General features: G+C 44.1%; 1 protein-coding gene across 1 annotated transcript in view; it reads left to right on the forward strand.

The window, feature by feature from the left end:
• The first annotated feature begins 983 nt into the window (after positions 1-983).
• The window catches only part of LOC135057399 (uncharacterized), a 76344-nt gene continuing 62048 nt past the window's right edge, over positions 984-15279 (forward strand). Inside the window, exon 1 of the mRNA XM_063963288.1 lies at positions 984-1230. Within this exon, the coding sequence (XP_063819358.1) occupies positions 1197-1230 (34 nt within the window). The 5' untranslated portion in view covers positions 984-1196. The remainder of the gene's footprint in view (positions 1231-15279) is intronic.

The following is a 15279-nucleotide window of genomic DNA, read 5'->3' on the forward strand; positions in this document are numbered from 1 at the left end:
GCAATATTACACAGGGGCATTACTACTGGGGGCACTACTAATGAGGGCATTGTAAAGGGGGCACTTCATAAGGGGCATCACTCCTGGGGACATAAGGGGCACTGCTATTGCGGGCATTGCATAAGGGGCACCACTACTATGGGCTCTATATAAGGGGCACCACCACTGTGGGCATTGTATAAGAGGCGCTACTGCTGTGGGCATTATGTGTATTATGGGGTGCTACTACTGTGGGCATTATTACTATTGTGTAACACGCCCCTTTTTTTAGACCACGCCCCCACTGCGTGCGCAATACCTTTGTTACATTGGCGCTATGGGGAAGGGGGTGAGTTCCACCACCTCACTAGGACCACTTTAAGCACTGGTCAGGAGCCAATTAACCTATCATTATTTTTTGGGATTGTGGGAGGAAACCCACGCAGGCGCAGGGAGAATATACAACTTCACTCAGTTAGGGCCGAGGTGGGAATCAAACCCGTGACCTCTGAGTTGTGAGGCAGTAATGCTAACCATTACACCCTCCTTACTGCCACAGAGTGATGTAGTGAAGTCTACGTACTGTGTAATTGTCATTGTAAGTCAATAGATGGAGAAACCATGAATATATTAATGCAAAATAAAATAGGTGTAAATAGGATACTTTTATAAAGATGTGACGCTAATAAAATGTGGACATAAGACTGGGAGTAACAAGATAATGTTGAACAGAATATTATGTATGGATGAACATGAAATAGTTAAAGTATAACTCTGGAGTGTGGATGGTGTCAATATATGGAAAAAGGTAATAGGTAATTGTGATAGGATGAAAATAATACAGCTAAATGTATATGCTATGGGAAAAAATATACAATCCACAGCAACAAATAGGGTATGGAAAGGTATGTATGCAGACAGAATTGCTCCCATGGACACACTGTATGAGGCGTTCCTTTGCACATGCTCACTGAATCATATAGTTTCACTTTCACAAACTCGCTTTCAGGGAATAAGCATGACAAAATGTTCAGATGCCTGTAGTTCAAGCTCTGATTTATATCTGCCGTAACGGTATATATGACCTGGATGCAGTTTAAGTTTGTGCAACTTTATGGAAACTTCAGAAAAAGTTTTGAAACTACTGTACAACTATTTCTTCCTATTGTGTGGGCATTGCCTGCAAGCTGTTCTCCCACAGCACTACTCCTCCTGGTATGGCTTCTCCTGTACGTGAAGTAGCAGGCCAAGGTATGTTCCTGGCAGCTGCCAGTGGTATCTGTCTAGCATGTAATTGTAAGGGAGCTGTTCTTCACTTTCCATAATCTGTTATGTGCTGAGTGCCAGCAGTTTGTTTAGATTGCTTCAGCTTTGTAGCACCTGGATTGTTTCCCTTCTTTACATACTCTCCTGTGGGGATATTATTCTTAGGGTGTGTACACACGGTGAGATTTTTTCTTAAAATTTTGACTATATAGTCAAAATCGTAAGAAAAGTTAGTGCAGATCGCAAGGTGAAAGTCACCTTGCGATCCCGATGCGCGGCCCCGCCAGGTCGGCATCGCAAGAAAAGATAGACTGTGCAGGCAAGTCAATCCTTGCTAGATCGGTGTACTATCTAGTTCATCTCATATGTCAGTGACATCTCACATAAGCCAAAATCTCACAAAAAGCCAAAATCGTAAGCACACATAGTACAGATCTCAAGAAAAGTTAGTCAAAATCTGTCCTATCTGGCCTCCGGGGAGTTCAAGGGAAATCGCAAGTAAAAATAGGACATAGCAAGGATCTCACCGTGTGTACACACCCTATGTGTGCTTTATGCCTGGGCGCAGGCTGATACCACCTGTGTGGATGGTGTACCCGGAAATCCTAAGCATAGGTGATTATACTGTACAGTACATCCCCCTATACATTAATAATATTGGGGCAGATGTATTAACCTGGAGAAGGCATATGGAAGTGATAAACCAGTGATAATTGCAAGGTGATAAGTGCACTTTGGTCCCTTCACAAATAATTTGATAAGCCTTCTGGTCATTTTTGCAAGTTGATGCTGGGTTGTTGCATGAATCCTACCTGTCATTTGACCTATCAATTGTAAATAAGAATTATAGAAATGTGTATTTTAAGCTGTAACCCTTTTCCTGCCATCAGTCTGTGTTTAGGAAGCTGTATCGGCTTTGCTGGGAATAATATTTTATTATATTTTTATTTTAATCAAGAGAGTTTTGTATTTTTTTTTTTTGGAACAGATAGGTATTTAGGGTACCATAAATTAAATGTGTTTGTTAAAAATAGTGATTTGCACCGGAAATTTTTCGGGTTTTGGTTTTGGATTCGATTCCACGGCCGTGTTTTGGATTCGGACTTGTTTTGGCAAAAGCTCCCTGAAATTTTTTTGTCGGATTCGGGTGTGTTTCGGATTCGGGTGTTTTTGTACAAAAAAACCCTCAAAAACAGCTTAAATCATAGAATTTGGGGGTCATTTTGATCCCATAGTATTATTAACCTCAATAACCATAATTTCCACTCATTTTTAATCTATTCTGAACACCTCACACCTCACAATATTATTTTTAGTCCTAAAATTTGCACCGAGGTCGCTGGATGGATAAGCTAAGCGACACAAGTGGCCGACACAAACACCTGGCCCATCTAGGAGTGGCACTGCAGTGTCAATCAAGACAGGATGGCACTTCAAAAAAATTGTCCCCAAACAGCACATGATGCAAAGAAAAAAAGAGGCGCACCAAGGTCGCTGTGTGACTAAGCTAAGCGACACAAGTGGCCGACACAAACACCTGGCCCATCTAGGAGTGGCACTGCAGTGTCACCACGCAGGATGGCCCTTCCAAAAAATAGTCCCCACACAGCACATGATGCAAAGAAAAAAAGAGGCGCACCAAGGTCGCTGTGTGACTAAGATAAGCGACCCAAGTGGCCGACACAAACACCTGGCCCATCTAGGAGTGTCACTGCAGTGTCACGCAGGATGGCCCTTCCAAAAAATACTCCCCAAACAGCACATGACGCAAAGAAAAATGAAAGAAAAAAGAGGTGCAAGATGGAATTGTCCTTGGGCCCTCCCACCCACCCTTATGTTGTATAAACAGGACATGCACACTTTAACCAACCCATCATTTCAGTGACAGGGTCTGCCACACGACTGTGACTGAAATGACGGGTTGGTTTGGACCCCCACCAAAAAAGAAGCAATTAATCTCTCCTTGCACAAACTGGCTCTACAGAGGCAAGATGTCCACCTCATCATCATCCTCCGATATATCACCGTGTACATCCCCCTCCTCACAGATTATCAATTCGTCCCCACTGGAATCCACCATCTCAGCTCCCTGTGTACTTTGTGGAGGCAATTGCTGCTGGTCAATGTCTCCACGGAGGAATTGATTATAATTCATTTTAATGAACATCATCTTCTCCACATTTTCTGGATGTAACCTCGTACGCCGATTGCTGACAAGGTGAGCGGCGGCACTAAACACTCTTTCGGAGTACACACTTGTGGGAGGGCAACTTAGGTAGAATAAAGCCAGTTTGTGCAAGGGCCTCCAAATTGCCTCTTTTTCCTGCCAGTATAAGTACGGACTGTCTGACGTGCCTACTTGGATGCGGTCACTCATATAATCCTCCACCATTCTTTCAATGGGGAGAGAATCATATGCAGTGACAGTAGACGACATGTCCGTAATCGTTGTCAGGTCCTTCAGTCCGGACCAGATGTCAGCATCAGCAGTCGCTCCAGACTGCCCTGCATCACCGCCAGCGGGTGGGCTCGGAATTCTGAGCCTTTTCCTCGCACCCCCAGTTGCGGGAGAATGTGAAGGAGGAGATGTTGACAGGTCGCGTTCCGCTTGACTTGACAATTTTGTCACCAGCAGTTCTTTGAACCCCAGCAGACTTGTGTCTGCCGGAAAGAGAGATCCAAGGTAGGTTTTAAATCTAGGATCGAGCACGGTGGCCAAAATGTAGTGCTCTGATTTCAACAGATTGACCACCCGTGAATCCTTGTTAAGCGAATTAAGGGCTCCATCCACAAGTCCCACATGCCTAGCGGAATCGCTCTGTGTTAGCTCCTCCTTCAATGTCTCCAGCTTCTTCTGCAAAAGCCTGATGAGGGGAATGACCTGACTCAGGCTGGCAGTGTCTGAACTGACTTCACGTGTGGCAAGTTCAAAAGGTTGCAGAACCTTGCACAACGTTGAAATCATTCTCCACTGCGCTTGAGACAGGTGCATTCCACCTCCTATATCGTGCTCAGTTGTATAGGCTTGAATGGCCTTTTGCTGCTCCTCCAACCTCTGAAGCATATAGAGGGTTGAATTCCACCTCGTTACCACTTCTTGCTTCAGATGATGGCAGGGCAGGTTCAGGCGTTTTTGGTGGTGCTCCAGTCTTCTGTACGTGGTGCCTGTACGCCGAAAGTGTCCCGCAATTCTTCTGGCCACCGACAGCATCTCTTGCACGCCCCTCTCGTTTTTTAAATAATTCTGCACCACCAAATTCAAGGTATGTGCAAAACATGGGACGTGCTGGAATTTGCCCAGATTTAATGCACACACAATATTGCTGGCGTTGTCCGATGCCACAAATCCACAGGAGAGTCCAATTGGGGTAAGCCATTCTGCGATGATCTTCCTCAGTTGCCGTAAGAGGTTTTTAGCTGTGTGCGTATTCTGGAAAGCGGTGATACAAAGCGTAGCCTGCCTAGGAAAGAGTTGGCGTTTGCAAGATGCTGCTACTGGTGCCGCCGCTGCTGTTCTTGCGGCGGGAGTCCATACATCTACCCAGTGGGCTGTCACAGTCATATAGTCCTGAGCCTGCCCTGCTCCACTTGTCCACATGTCCGTGGTTAAGTGGACATTGGGTACAACTGCATTTTTTAGGACACTGGTGAGTCTTTTTCTGAGGTCTGTGTACATTTTCGGTATCGCCTGCCTAGAGAAATGGAACCTAGATGGTATTTGGTCCCGGGGACACAGTACCTCCAACAAGTCTCTAGTTGGCTCTGCAGTAATGATGGATACCGGAACCACGTTTCTCACCGCCCAGGATGCCAAGGCCTCAGTTATCCGCTTTGCAGCAGGATGACTGCTGTGATATTTCATCTTCCTCGCAAAGGACTGTTGGACAGTCAATTGCTTGGTGGAAGTAGTAAAAGTGGTCTTACGAGTACGACTTCCCCTCTGGGATGACCATCGACTCCCAGCAGCAACAACAGCAGCACCAGCAGCAGTAGGCGTTACACGCAAGGATGCATCGGAGGAATCCCAGGCAGGAGAGGACTCGTCAGAATTGCCAGTGACATGGCCTGCAGGACTATTGGCATTCCTGGGGAAGGAGGAAATTGACACTGAGGGAGTTGGTGGGGTGGTTTGCGTGAGCTTGGTTACAAGAGGAAGGGATTTACTGGTCAGTAGACTGCTTCCGCCCAAAGTTTTTGAACTTGTCACTGACTTATGATGAATGCGCTGCAGGTGACGTATAAGGGAGGATGTTCCGAGGTGGTTAACGTCCTTACCCCTACTTATTACAGCTTGACAAAGGCAACACACGGCTTGACAAATGTTGTCCGCATTTCTGTTGAAATACTTCCACACCGAAGAGCTGATTTTTTTGGTATTTTCACCAGGCATGTCAATGGCCCTATTCCTCCCACGGACAACAGTTGTCTCCCCGGGTGCCTGACTTAAACAAACCACCTCACCATCAGAATCCTCCTGGTCAATTTCCTCCCCAGCGCCAGCAACACCCATATCCTCCTCATCCTGGTGTACTTCAACACTGACATCTTCAATCTGACTATCAGGAACTGGACTGCGGGTGCTCCTTCCAGCACTTGCAGGGGGCGTGCAAATGGTGGAAGGCGCATGCTCTTCACGTCCAGTGTTGGGAAGGTCAGGCATCGCAAACGACACAATTGGACTCTCCTTGTGGATTTGTGATTTCGAAGAACGCACAGTTCTTTGCTGTGCTTTTGCCAGCTTGAGTCTTTTCATTTTTCTAGCGAGAGGCTGAGTGCTTCCATCCTCATGTGAAGCTGAACCACTAGCCATGAACATAGGCCAGGGCCTCAACCGTTCCTTGCCACTCCGTGTGGTAAATGGCATATTGGCAAGTTTACGCTTCTCCGACGACAATTTTATTTTAGATTTTTGAGTCCTTTTTTTACTGATATTTGGTGTTTTGGATTTTACATGCTCTGTACTATGACATTGGGCATCGGCCTTGGCAGACGACGTTGCTGGCATTTCATCGTCTCGGCCATGACTAGTGGCAGCAGCTTCAGCACGAGGTGGAAGTCGATCTTGATATTTACCTATATTTGGAACCTCAACATTTTTGTTCTCCATATTTTAATAGGCACAACTAAAAGGCACCTCAGGTAAACAATGGAGATGGATGGATACTAGTATACTTATGGATGGACGAGCGACTGCCGACACAGAGGTAGCTACAGCCGTGGACTACCGTACTGCGTCTGCTGCTAATATAGACTGGATGATAATGATATAAAAAATATATATATATCACTACTGCAGCCGGACAGGTATATATTATATAATGACGGACCTGCTGGACACTGTCAGCACTGCAGACTCCTAATGTAAGCTACTAGTATCAAGAAGATAGAAAAAAAAAAAAACACCACAGGTAGGTGGTATACAATTATGGATGGACGAGCGACTGCCGACGCAGAGGTAGCTACAGCCGTGGACTACCGTACTGCGTCTGCTGCTAATATAGACTGGATGATAGTGATATAAAAAATATATATATATCACTACTGCAGCCGGACAGGTATATATTATGTAATGACGGACCTGCTGGACACTGTCAGCACTGCAGACTCCTAAAGTAAGCTACTAGTATCAAGAAGATAGAAAAAAAAAAAAACACAACAGGTAGGTGGTATACAATTATGGATGGACGAGCGACTGCCGACACAGAGGTAGCTACAGCCGTGGACTACCGTACTGCGTCTGCTGCTAATATAGACTGGATGATAATGATATAAAAAATATATATATATATCACTACTGCAGCCGGACAGGTATATATTATATAATGACGGACCTGCTGGACACTGTCATCACTGCAGACTTCTAAAGTAAGCTACTAGTATCAAGAAGATAGAAAAAAAAAAACACAACAGGTAGGTGGTATACAATTATGGATGGACGAGCGACTGCCGACACAGAGGTAGCTACAGCCGTGGACTACCGTACTGCGTCTGCTGCTAATATAGACTTGATGATAATGATATAAAAAATATATATATATCACTACTGCAGCCGGACAGGTATATATTATATAATGACGGACCTGCTGGACGCTGTCAGCACTGCAGACTCCTAAAGTAAGCTACTAGTATCAAGAAGATAGAAAAAAAAAAACACCACAGGTAGGTGGTATACAATTATGGATGGACGAGCGACTGCCGACACAGAGGTAGCTACAGCCGTGGACTACCGTACTGCGTCTGCTGCTAATATAGACTGGATGATAATGATATAAAAAATATATATATATCACTAATGCAGCCGGACAGGTATATATTATATAATGACGGACCTGCTGGACACTGTCAGCACTGCAGACTCCTAAAGTAAGCTACTAGTATCAAGAAGATAGAAAGAAAAAAAAACACAACAGGTAGGTGGTATACAATTATGGATGGACGAGCGACTGCCGACACAGAGGTAGCTACAGCCGTGGACTACCGTACTGCGTCTGCTGCTAATATAGACTGGATGATAATGATATAAAAAATATATATATATCACTACTGCAGCCGGACAGGTATATATTATATAATGACGGACCTGCTGGACACTGTCAGCACTGCAGTCTCCTAAAGTTAACTACTAGTATGAAGAAGATAGAAAAAAAAAAACCCACCACAGGTAGGTATACAATTATGGACGAGCGACTGCCGACACAGAGGTAGCTACAGCCGTGGACTACCGTACTGCGTCTGCTGCTAGTATAGACTGGATGATAATGATATAAAAAATATATATATATCACTACTGCAGGACAGGTATATATTATATAATGACGGACCTGCTGGACACTGTCAGCAGAATGCGTTTATAGAATAAAAACACCACACGACGAGTGTTTAACTTTTCAGGCAGACAATCACAATATACTGGTGGTCACTGGTCACTGGTCAGTCACACTGGCAGTGGCACTCTGGCAGCAAAAGTGTGCACTGTTAATGTACTCCTGCTATAACTGCTCCCCAGTCTCCCCCACAATTAAGCTGTGTGAGCAGTGAGCACTCAGCACAGTCAGATATACATAGATGATGCAGCACACTGAGGCGAGCACAGATATGGTATACTGTGTCACTGTGTATCGTTTTTGTTCAGGCAGAGAATGGATTATATTAAATAATAATAAAACTGCACTGGTGGTCACTGGTCAGTCACTAGTAAACTCTGCACTCTCTGAGTACTCCTAAGCTCCAGTAAATCAAGTGTCTCACTCTCACTATCTATTTCTATTCTAAACGGAGAGGACGCCAGCCACGTCCTCTCCCTATCAATCTCAATGCACGTGTGAAAATGGCGGCGACGCGCGGCTCCTTATATAGAATCCGAGTCTCGCGATAGAATCCGAGCCTCGCGAGAATCCGACAGCGGGATGATGATGTTCGGGCGCGCTCGGGTTAACCGAGCAAGGCGGGAAGATCCGAGTCTGCCTCGGACCCGTGTAAAAAGCGTGAAGTTCGGGGGGGTTCGGTTTCCGAGAAACCGAACCCGCTCATCACTAGTGAAAATACGAACGCTGGAATCCCGACCGTCACTCTGCCGGCAAGGGTGCGAGTGGAACAAAGCCCCTTGTGGGCTCGGTGGCTTGCTTCGCTCGCCACAGGTTCTATTGTCGTGGACAGCCAGGAGTGGGAATAGCTGCTGCGGCGCTGCCGGCATTCTGGTGGTCAGGATTCTGCCTGCCGGTATTCCAACCATATCCCCACTAAAGAACAGCAGTACGGATGCTGATAGGTTAATTGGATCCCAACAAAATAAGCCCTAGCGTGAATGTGTGTGCATGTACATGCGGTAGGGAATATAGATTGTAAGCTCCACTGGGGCAGGGACTGATGTGAATGACCAATATTGTCTGTAAAGTGCTGTGAAATGTGCGTGCGCTATATAAATAACTGGTAATAATAAAAATAATAATAATAATAATAATAATAAAAAACAGCCATTGTGCATCTGACTTGATACTGTACTATATATATATATATATATATATATATATATATATGTATATATATTGATAATGCTGATTTAAATTACCTTATAAGCTTCACAAAAATGGGTAAGAGACAGAGTACGCAATTGGCGTATGGGGTACCGTAAGGGTACGCACTTAGCGTAGCATACGCTCGGCCGTGATCGAGACGCACATGCGGCACGCTCGCTCACAGCTTAATGCGTGGTGTCGAGCACGCTATAGGCGAGCGACTACCGTAATGCTACGCTCGGGACCACGAGGAGATCACGAGCGGCGCAGACGCTTACAAGATGACAATCAATAAACCTTGAATGTAACACACAGAAAGGATACTCTTATACTGTAAACCTTGTACTGAAACACTGTAGCGATATAACGCTGCTTAACCTTGTTAACACTAAAGCTGTTTGAGCGATCGAGACGCTCCTATTACCCACTGCAATGTAATGAACACACGATACCGTGCTAAGGATCCAACACCTTTACTAACAAGCTTTTAGTTATATTGAAAAAGGTAAACAGTTACAAGTCATACACTACAGACTAACATATAATTCTAACAGATTATCTAGACAGAAATATACAATATTGTTACAATCTTATACTAAACAGAGAGAGAGAGAGAATGTGGCCAATACAAACAAAGAGCGAGATGATTACAGAGAATTACTTACACACACTGGGAACGATCGCTGCGCAGTCTGGCACCAGCTCCGAGTTAGTCAATATGAAAACCGTTTGTGGAGTGAGGGGGAGCTGCTCAGGCTGGCTGATCTTATATACACTGAGTACAGTATACTACAAAGGGACCTACAATCTCATTGTTCATTGGACACAGGAATGTCTCCCCGCATCATATCAAAAGGTCATAGGTTAGTTTGAACAGGTGGGCTGTGACTATTTCAAACAGCTCAGGTGGGTGGGAATCTCCGGATTCCCGCCGCATGGATAATGAACTGCAAATATAGAATATGTCCAGAAACTACTAATGGCCATAACTACACGCAGGAGCGATTAATCTTTACCTAACCAACACCGGATTATTGCTATTAAAATACTCTTCGGTTAGGTACCAGACACCACTGTTCAACCTTAAACAGACCCTTTGTACCACGCAAAGAGGGATTCCCAAGTCCGTGAACAAGTCACATTAAACAAACTTACAGTTATTACTAAAGGGAACATTACCTATAAAACATGCTATTTGGTTCTATCATTAAACGATTGAGTCGCCCGCTAGATGCACACAAACTCTACCGTAAATGCACATACCACACGCTCGAGCGCATGGCCGAGGCGCCATCACGCGGCTGCGTATATCCGCACGCACGGGAGAGAATGTGCACATGCAGCAGGCACGCGCATGAGGTGAATATATGGCAACGTGTAGCGTGATATTTTTCTGACTTTGACAGTCCACCCTTTGGCAGTCACCAATAACTGCCACTTCCTAAAACAGTTCAAAAAGAGAAAAATATATGTCATGTATAATACATTTCTATGATTGGGTAAGGGAGAAGAGAAGAAGGTGGGAAAAAGGTATGACCTAGTGAGATAGTAGAAGCATGTGTGTATGAGTCCATGTTTGAGGGGTCATGTATCATTGTGCCGTACGTGTTTTAAATCAAGCTTCGAGGTATTGCGAAGTATACATTTGAATTCCTTCTTATCCCGTATTACGGGCCTGTGGAATGGCTGTCAAACTTTACTGAGCTCTTTTCGGCTTTTGGTTGCAACAAAATGGGGGAGCACATTTTAGTTGATGATACATGAATGGGGGGATATGTGAGTGCTGATATCTGTGTCTATATTCCCTATTGACTATGTGTGTCATTACCTGAAGGTTGTAGAAATGAAGATAAGAAGCAATTATGGTAAATGCAGTCATAAACTATGTGAGTTTAATATACATTTGCCGATTGAGGTCTTGTCTGATGTCTTGTCTTGATGTACATGTTGACTGTAGTCTCTTTGGGCTTTTGCTATAATGCGAGCAAAGCCGTTTCAATGTCCATAAAATTTTAAATCACTAAAGTTCTGGGCTAGCGTTTTCATTAAAGTCACTAGGGATATTTGGGGCCGGCAACATAGTCCATAAAAAAAATCTTTGTATAAATGTGGTCTTCAAATCCTTCTTCCAAGCGGGTCTTTGTACCTTGGAGAAAAACAAAGGAGAAACGGGTGAAAGAAACGGACTGTGGAATCACATTTTCATCACAACATTGTCTCTATCGTTGGGTCATAAATCAAATTAGTCGTTGTTATTGCAGTATCTTCACTTCTTAAACTCATCACTCGGGCACTATGTTTACACTTCGTTAAAACCCGAACGCATCTAAATATCAGACCGACCAATATGATGACACCCAGAATACACAAAAGAAATTTCCCTACATCCATGATAATACCTTGGGCCCATTCTCCTAAACCAGAGAACCAATTTCGTGGGTTCAACCATGACACCCAACTGGTCAGCTCATTACCCACAGCGGCAAGGGTGAGATTGTGTTTCCTTCGGAACTCCCATTTTAATTGCAAGATGTCATCCATCTTTTGGTCTATGACCTCGGCTGGGTCCTCCGTGCTGTTTGTAATATACGTGCAACACTTTATTCCATATTGAGTCGCTAGGGTAACACAATACCCGCCTGTCACAGCTGTGAGATAATTGAGAATCATCCTATGCTGAACCAGTTCTGTTTTGTAGGCTTGTAACTCTCTCCCCGTATACCTGAATGTGTCGTCATACATTTCAGTGATACTTGTCCACTTAGCTCAAGTACCTCTCCTACCGTTAAAGGGAATGGTACTAGTCCTGATTTGCTATGGCCTTGAGGTACTTGAGAGCATACCCAACAGTCTGTCTGATTTAATACTTTACCCACTAAGGAGTGATAGTCACTCAATGGATGCCGATCCATATGGATATTAAAACTGGACTGACATTTCTTTATGCACCCATCCTCAACTAAGTTATTACAATGCCTACGGATGCAATTTTCTTCAGCTAACAATCCTTCACATTGTCTACAAATAACATGGCTGCTAGATCGTTTTCTGGTACTCGCCTTTGCTTGGTGATTGTGTTGCTATTGGAAATTTACGCCTCCGTCTCAGTCATCAGAAACCCATTCTGGATCCTTTCTCGACCTCACTGGTACTCTCACCGAAACAGACTGCTCTGGTCAACATCATGGTCAACAGGAAAATCCGGATCACAGTCTCTTGGGGCGAGTCCATCTTACAGGAGGAGAAAAAGACATTTGTAATGGGGGTACAAAAACAGTTTGAGGGGGAGAGAAACTTGTTACGATAATTAGTTCTCTAGTCTTTGTTGTTCTTCTTGTTCTGTTGTCATCTCAAAGGTGCTGTCTCTCAGTCTTCCAAACGAACACTCCGGTGATACAATATTCCTTCCAAATCAGCGATCTCTCTGTAAGGAGCAAAAATCTTGCATTACCATTTGTCTATCTGATGTGTGACATACCATCTTTAAAACATGAGAAAGAGAAAGAAGAAAAAAAAAAACAAAAGAGAGAGAGAACAATTCATATATATGTGTTACATAAACCAACAATAAACAACGAAACATTGTCAGATCTTCCGTTCACCATCAGGCTGTCACATCTACATGTCCAATGGTATCTTTGCATAGTCTCTCCCACCAGTATTTCCATACTCCACCCTTTGTATCTGGCCAGGATACATCGATGCTGGTTGGTCATACTGGGGTTTGGTAGACTTCTGAAAAGGTCAGGTAGTCAGGTGATGTTGGAGCTGTTGTGGTGAACGTCAGAGATGGGGAAAAAGAAACATTTTACAGATACATTACAATTTTTACCCGGTCATTCCTGTGTCTTCAAGGAATGACCTCCCAATTTCATTAACTGTTACCTCAGGCTTTATCAAGGTTAATGATCAACTTTCCTAATCATAAATTATATGTGTGGACCAAAATTTGACATGCGTGATACCTGATTATAATTCCAAGTGTCGTAACTCTGCTCGTGTTCTTGTCTAGGGGGTCTGACTTTATGTGAGCTGTTACAGTTGCTGGCATAATGCCCTTCTCTTTTACAAATGTAACAAGCCTTGGGCTTCCTCCAAGTGCCAGTGACCTGAGGTCTTGGTTGATTTGATGCCTCCTCAAACGCTTGGATGCTCATCACCATCAACCGCTTTCCCTGTACTTCCCTGATTCCTTGGATACCATGGTTATGTTGTTGTCTAGGGGGTTGATATACCTTCTGTAAATTTCTTGATCTACAATCTCTTGCATAATGGCCTTCCTTCTGGCAATTATAACACCTTATCACCTTGGACTTAACCACAGGGATCTGAGGCTCCTTACGTCTCTGTGTTTCCCTGTGCTTGCTGATGTTTTGCTCATGCCCAACAGCGGACTTTCTTAGTGCAGCCACCGAGATATTTCTCCAGTTTGGGTTGGTGGTCTGTACCTTTGTTCTCAACACCTCCTTTAAACCATTCATTAATAACTTAACCGCTACTTCTTTATGCTGTGCATTTGTTTTGATGTCTGTGATCCCAGTGTCTCTAGCCATTACTTGCAGTGCTCGTTCGAAATAATTAGAAATACTTTCCCCTTCGTTTTGTCTTATGGAGAAGATTTCTTTCCACTCGACAACGGCTGGGAAATATACTCCTAACTGTCGAATGATCTGCTTAATACATTCCTGATTGTGTTCCTCCGTACGAGGTACCTCTGTGTCTAATTTACAATCAGCAATAAATTTCGCAGGGTCAACGCTGGAGGGCTAACATGCCCTCAGCACTGTCCGCCAATCTTTGTTGGTGGGTTCTGTGGAGTTTCCTAGTTCTTTAATAAATCTCTGACATGCAACTAGATCTTTCCTAGGATCAGGGAATTCAGACATAATTGACCTTAATTCTGTCCGAGACCAGGGACGGCGCATTGCACTGTCCTTGACGGGAATGATTCCCTGAGCGTCAGTCTTCCCATTGGAGACTGTGATCACCCTGACAGGACTAAATTCAATGACATCATCTTGTGTTGGTTCTTCAATATGAGGTACATTTGTTTGTGCATGATATATAACACCGTACGTACCTGTGGACACGACCTCACCTGACCCTCCGTTAGGGGGTTTGATTATTGCCTTTACCGAATTGGTCGCGTCCACCTGGATGTCTTGTGTGGTGGCTGCTGGAAAAGGTGCCGACATCGTTCTGGGCTCACTTTCTTGCTGGTAATCCTGAGGGAAGTTTAACATGGGGTGCGACTTGCACAGGTTAACAGTTGTACATTGAACAGTATTGCAATTATCATTGTTACGTTTATTACAATTATTCTTATCATTTATAATACAGTTGCTAAGTGCATTTTTATCATACACCAGTGTGCCATTCTCTGTAACCACCTTCTCTCCCATTGCCACATTTCTCTCACCAAGGTGAGAGTCAGCTGTATGAGCTAATTCTCCTTGTATTTCACTTTCCCGTTGCCATAACTGTGAACAATCATTTTGTCTAATCCTCTGCTTGGCAGATTTTATTAGACCTATCCTTTTTCGTAGGTTCTGTAATACCTCAGGGTTCAGACTGCCTACCCGGGGAGACTGTTCCCCATCATCCTCTGTCATTCGTTCCCATTCTTTGAATACCTGATACCTTGCGGACCCTTTGGGCCAGCAACTACCAACGTGAACCCTTGTTGGACGTCCCTTCTTTGAACAACTGGCCCCCATCGTTTGTAGATATTGCTGTCTTAGCTAATTCTCACAAACAGACCAGATTGCCCGCGGTAAGGCGACGGTGAAAGTTCAACTAGTGCCTTCACTCACTCTGCGCCCCAATTGGCCTATCCAATCCGTGGGATCTTTTGTAACCTCTATTTACTGGGGCGCGTGGGAGTATGCGATCCCTCCCCAGTAAGTATTGGTTGTTGGAGATTTCCTTAGTGAACAGCGAAACTCCCTTAAAATAACAAAAACCTACACAAATCACGTTAGAATGTACAAATAGCGTTTATGATCCCACAATAAATTTT

The sequence above is a fragment of the Pseudophryne corroboree genome, chromosome 3, assembly GCF_028390025.1.
Source record: "Pseudophryne corroboree isolate aPseCor3 chromosome 3, aPseCor3.hap2, whole genome shotgun sequence".
Classification (NCBI taxonomy): domain Eukaryota; kingdom Metazoa; phylum Chordata; class Amphibia; order Anura; family Myobatrachidae; genus Pseudophryne; species Pseudophryne corroboree.